General features: G+C 41.7%; 1 protein-coding gene across 1 annotated transcript in view; it reads right to left on the bottom strand.

The window, feature by feature from the left end:
• The window catches only part of POT1 (protection of telomeres 1), a 277,216-nt gene that overhangs the window by 254,720 nt on the left and 15,972 nt on the right, over window positions 1-6,524 (bottom strand). The window contains exon 2 of the mRNA XM_019509285.1: window positions 3,837-3,970. Within this exon, the coding sequence (XP_019364830.1) occupies window positions 3,837-3,959 (123 nt within the window). The 5' untranslated portion in view covers window positions 3,960-3,970. The remainder of the gene's footprint in view (window positions 1-3,836; window positions 3,971-6,524) is intronic.

A 6,524-nucleotide genomic window follows, 5' to 3' on the forward strand; every position in this document is an offset into this window, starting at 1 on the left:
CTTTAGACTGGCACTCAGGACCGCTGACCGCCGCAATTTACACCAGGAAAACAAACCCAGGGGAGTTCTCCCAGATCATGTAAACACGTGTACACAACCTCAGTTTTATTGATTCTAATGTAGAAGTATTCCCCCCATGGGTGTTTCATAGAACAAAAGGAATTGGAAAAAAATTCTGAACACAGAAAAGCATGCCTGAAAATATATCAGATATAGTGGGACAGTTCAGAGAAATACCACCACCACCTAATTAAACTTTAGACCAAATATTTCTCCAACATCTTTGTCAAATGAAGATAAAAGTGAGGGTGTACTGAATTTTAGATCCTGACCCCTTTCCCCCACCCTACTCCTGCCCCCCACCAAAAAAAAAAAAAAAAAAAAAATCAAATGACTGTCCAGCTAAGTTTCTTTCTACTTCTGCAGCATGGTAATCACTCTAGTGTGACAGTAAGCACTGCTACCAGTGAGAGGATACCAGTACATTTTATGTTTGCTTCTAGCCAGGTTCTTCAGATCACTTAACAGCACATTAGCAGACATATCAATAACAGTTTCCATGACACAAAAAGGGCAATCTTTAGTGATGTTGTCTTTATGACAAATAGCTCCTGCATAGTCCCAAAGAAGAATGCACTGCATTTTAAAACATGCCTACATCTATGCAAACCATGAAGTAGGTGCAATAAAAGATATCACTCACAAAAATCCTTCACTCTATTTTAGTCATCAGTTTATCCATGCTTACAACAGACTCAGACTCTCAGTGCAAGATAAGTGACCTAGAATAGGGGTGGGCAATTATTTCAGTTGGAGAGCCACTTAATGAGTTTTGGTGAGCTGTTGAGGACCAAAAGGGTAGCCCTGACAGATGACCTGCCCCCTGGTCACCGTCACGGGACTCAAAGTCCCACCCCTGACTTTTGCCACCAGAAGTCTCTCCCCTTTCCCCCAGAAGTACTCCTTCAAGGGGAGAGGGAAGGTTCCCATCCTGGAACAAGAAAAAAACCAAATCAAAAATATTTTTGTCCTGATTTATTTGTTTGCATAGTGTATACATAGGTGATTGCCTAATAACTCAAAAATAAACTCTTACTCTTGTATAGTGTGTGCACGTGTGTGGTGGGAGGGGTCTGTGTGGGGGGGGTTGTGAGGGGAAGTGGCTGCGTATGGGAGGGTGTAGGGTATGTTGTGGGTTGTGTGTATAAGTGAGAGGATTGTGGGGGCAGGGTGTGGGTGTATGGAGTTTGTGGAGTGTAAGGGAGGGTGGGGGGTATGCCCCCCACATTCTCCCATGGTGCACAACCCTGCTGCCAGTGGGCCCTCAGGGTTTTCATGGCCCTTGCAGACACTGCTGCCTGGCAGCACGGGCCCCAGCCAGTTCTGGGAGCCACACATGGCAACAAGGAGAGGAACCAGGCCAGCCCACCTATCACGCAGAGCTCTCCATGACTCATGTGCAGCTCCTGGTATTGTGCACCACCAGGGAGAAGCCCCATCAATGGAGCTAGCTGCCTTCCCCGCTTCCTGCCACCACAAGCCATCTGCTGGGATACCACCAGGAAGTAGGGGCCAAGGCTCCCCACCACTTTTGGTGGAGTCCCAGGAGCTACATGTGGTGGCAGGGAGAGGGGAAGGCAGCAGTTCCATCGTGTGGGACTTCCCCACAGTGGCACGCAAGTGCCGGGAGCTCAAAGTGAGCCGCAGGGAGCCCCATGCAATAGACAGGCTAGCCTGGCTCTGCTCCTTGCTGCCACGTGCAGGTCCCAGAACTGGCTGGAGCTGTGCACTGCACCTGTGTGGGCCATAAGCAACCCAAGGGCCCATAGCCTGCTGCTGTCACCACCAGTGGTGGGACTGTGCACTATGGAGGGGATGTGTAGAGGGGGGGTCCTCTCACCCCCCCCCCACACACACTTATACCTACACCCTGGCCACCCAAGCTCTGTGTTCCTGCCGCCCCACAGGGTGCAGGTCCTGGACTCCATGCTCCTGCCAGCCCCAGCCCCACTCTTCACACTCCCACCCAGCTGCAGCTTCCCCCCTGCCTACTCGCCACCACATCCCTACCTGCTGCCTAGAGCCAGCACTGCAGCAGAGACAGGAGGAGGAGCTGCTGGAGGCCAGGAAGCTGAGCAGGTGCCCTGGCAACTGCAGCAGTGGCAGCAACAGTAGCAGCCCTGCCTACAAAAACTGTGCATGCTGGCCACGCCAGGGCTCTCCCATGCACAAGGGTCAGAGCAGAGCCACAAAGGCTGGGCAGGGTACGATTAATTGATGGGCTCCCATGGGCCAGATGAAATTGCTTAGAGGGCCAGATCTGGCCCTTGGGCTGTATTTTGCCCGCCCATTTCCTAGAAGATGATGGTAAGAAAGAAACTATATGTAATCAGTTGTAATACTGTAAGTACACATTAACTGCTCTGCTTTTCTACAGCAGACATAGATTTTGGCAGAAATACTTTCTAATATAAAGTCTGCTTTTGTCTGCTATAACACTGTCCTCTTAAGTAAAGTAATTCTCGTTATGTAGTCTGTTAGGCTTTCCTACAGAAGTTGTCCTTGCAATGTAAGTGGGAACACCAAATCTTACATACTCTAAGAAGCACCAAGACAGTCACAAGTAGGAACAGGAAAAAAAAAAAACAAAAAAAAAAAAACACAAAACCTAGGAGAATGGGGACCTCGTTTGTTAAAAGAATCTTTTATCTTTCCAGAAAGAATGGACGGTAGACTGGGATCACATTTTCAATTTCTTAAAATCTTCAAGTATTTCCTCATATTCACTAAGAAACAGGTCAATCCATATCCAGAGCTCACTCTCGAGCCCAGAGTTCATTCTTATCCACACCTCACAGTGACTAGTCCACCTCCACCTGTCAGGCCCTTCTTTGCAGATGCACAAGAAGTAAAACACTGACTGAAAGTCTGAACTGTATGAATATAGCTGCAGGAAATCTAGCAATCCTTTTTCAAAAGTGGACACAATGGAAGTTCGGGGTTTTGATTCTGATCCTCCAAGTATTGGAAGTAATAAAAAAAGATGTAAAATTACATTTATAGACATGCGATTGGAAGATATATTTTGAAAAGAAATGATAAGCATAGTAACAGGCCTTATACATAAACTTCAGATGAACTCCTCAGTGTAAGGTCTGAAACACTACTTCCCTCTTTCACTTAAACTCTGTGCCTAAAGCTGAGAACACATGCCTAAACGTGAACTTCTCAACTCTAAAACAGTCCCAGTTTAAAATAACTACCAGGCAACTGAATGCCATTATTATAAAATGTGGTATGCTTTATAGTGAGGGACTAAAGAGAAAAAACAATCATATTTTGATGTGGTAGCTGCTATTAGAATCGTCTGTTCATAAAACTGGGAGATTGTATTTCTTCATACAAGAAATGTGAAATGCCTTTAAAAGTCACCAGACCAGAAAACTGATTTTTATCCAGAGTACTGTTATTTAGGGTTTGGGGGGCTTTTTGTTTGTTTGTTTTTTAAAATCAAGCTCTGAAATCCCTCATATGCTGCAGTTTTCTGTATGAATTAGAAGTTGTATATACATTTGCAGTGTCTAAAATTGAAATCTTTAGACTTAAATCTATATAGATAATGAATACAAGAGGTGAAAAAAAAAAAATCAATGGCAAAATTCTCACATACTTTAGTGGTGCCATGTTTTTAGCCAAGGTGTGTAAACTCTGCGTAGCCATTTATACTAATTTATTCCTTAGTCCAGGGAAGAAATAAAAGCAGAGGAGCTGTTCAGTGAGAACCTACACATGCTTGGTACATTTACCAGAAAGTATGGAAGATACTAAATAGTTACCTTAAAGTATTTGTTGGCATGATCACAACCCAGTTGCAGATATTTTGAATCCACTCTTTGCAGGTAGCTTGGTAGTGCTGTTTCAGGTGCTCCATTGATGATTTTTAGCATGTGAATAGGCATAGCTGCTTTATCTAGATTATATTAAAGACAAAGACATCAATTAATAATATGGCACTAGCTTGTTCATTTAGGAACTATAAGAACTTGCCGCAAATGCTTAGGAGGGCAAGCCTGTTCCATTAAAACCTTTCAAAGGGATTGGCCTCAAATGCCTTAGTGCTATTAGCAGGATGAGAAGTATATCAGGTCTGCACTTGCCTTAAGCTAAGATCTCAAGTCAAACCAATTTACTTCCCAAGCATTTCATCATATTTTTCACATTCATATTAAACTTCTTTAACAAAATCCTGCTCTGCTTATACATAATACTTAAAAGCATATAATTAAAGAAGTGATCATTGTGAATGTCCCTGTCTATAAAATGCATTTTAAATATGAATAATAGACTCTGAAACACAAAGCCAAAGAAGAAACAACCAACAATCCTGAAGGCCAAAAAAGATGTTTCTGCGTCCTTCTAAATAGTTCATTACCATTCAAAATCTACAAGTTTCTATATAAATAAAGACGTGCAATTTGAAAAAAGAGCATCATATACAAACCTCATATGCCTATGCCTAAGTAGATATATTAATGCTGAATATCATGTGATAAAAAGTAAGTTTTAGTTAATATTACTTTATTTCCTCATTACTTGGTCCTTTTGGTCTTTGTTTTAAGCTGTCCACTTAATGAAAAGTTACCTGCCTATGGGCACATCTACACGAGATGCTTCGAGCACAGTACACTAATTCTACTGTGCATAGTGCAGTGGGCAAAACCCATGCTAATGCACAGGAGATGTAATCAACTGCAAATTAATAGTAGATTTAATTTACTGTGCATTAACTTCACAAAAACACTGTTTGCACTAATGCACAGTAGCGCCAATTATGGTGCATTGTTAGTACCTGTCATTACAGGTACTAAACTTAATGCACCATAATTACAGAAAATGAATGCACAGACACACTCTAAATCTTATCCTTTCACTGGTTTCAGGCAAACTAAGCAAATGATTTACATTTTCTAATTGGAAAAAAAAAATCACAACACCCCCTTTGTTTGCATGTTCATACTCAATGTCCTACCTTACAATACAGAGTGCTTCCTCCAATTATATTATACACACACACACACACACACACACACACACACACACACACACACACACACACACACACACACACACACACACACACACACACACACACACACGTACACAGAAAGTTTAAAGAATAAAAAAAAGTTAAACACCTGATTTTCTGCACTTTAGAAAAGAATTACACTTACTCAATAGTAACAGACTATATTTTGATTTCACTTTAGAAGAATGATCAGATTTTATTATTTCAGCCCATCCACATTATCTGTTTCCTACTACTACTTTGAATTCTAGGCATATTGAGCCATTATACAGCATTTATTATTCAACTGCAGAATTGATCAGAAGCTTTCATACTTACTAAGGGAAAAAATGTACATGAAATAGAAAGATGCAGCACACAATAGAGGCAACAAAATAGGAAGAGAAAAACACTTGTATCACAGTGGAGGCACAGCTTCAAATTTATAACATGTTAATTTCATGCTAAAAGATATAAACTGGTAGAGCAGGTCCAGATGAGCATGGACATGTGGTATGCAGCACCATAGACCCATCTTCAGCACCACACATTCCACACATGCAGGTGTTCCCTAAGCTGCAAATTTGCCACTAAGGGTTTTTTTTGACACTGGCAAAAGTCCCCTGCATTTCTTTTATACCATGGGCTTCTTAATCTCAGGCATTATATATGTTAGGCAACTCTGTCCCACGCTCATGCAGCTGAGCTGTAGAAAGGCATGAGGTCCGCAGTTTGCCTTTGGAAAACATTCTACATAACTGGAGACTGAATCCAGCGTGAGAACTCTTTTATACAACAAATATCTGTTACCAACTAGCAAGGAGTGCTTCCCATCAGCTCCGATGGGAAGTCCAGAGAGGAAGACAGGCTACTAGTGCTACCAGTTATTCCATTAACTCAAATAGTAGAGGTGTAAACTTTGGATCTAGGAGATCCAAATCATGCTCAATAAGCCATGTGAAATTCAATAAGATTCTACGCAATAAAAAGTGAATATAGAAATTCTATTTTTAAATGTATACAGGCAATTACATTAAACAGGCACACTAGCGGTACCTGTACACATACCAGATGTCTGCTCTGACACATGCTAATTAGAATAATCGCAGTTAATGAATCGAGGCCGATTAACATGCTCCAGCACCCTCCATGTCACGTGTATGCAGAGTCCCTGTCCTTCAAAATGGTGGCAAGGGTGCTTTAAGTGAAGTTCATTGAACAAGCTTTAGTTCAAGTACCCCTTGCTGCCATTTTGAAGCACGGGATGCTGAATACAGATAATGCTGCAGGTACTTTACTTATAGCAGCTCTTTGAGCTACTCTATGACAACATTGCAGCTCTTTGAGCTACTCTATGACAACATTTTTCATCACGTGATCATTTCTGAGATGCCTATATCCTGATTTTTTCACTGCACTTAGTATTTTTTTTTTTTTTTTTTTTTTTTTTTTTTTTTTT

Source organism: Gavialis gangeticus, unplaced genomic scaffold (genome assembly GCF_001723915.1).
Source record: "Gavialis gangeticus isolate Ggan-Ray unplaced genomic scaffold, GavGan_comp1, whole genome shotgun sequence".
Taxonomy (NCBI): Eukaryota; Metazoa; Chordata; order Crocodylia; family Gavialidae; genus Gavialis; species Gavialis gangeticus.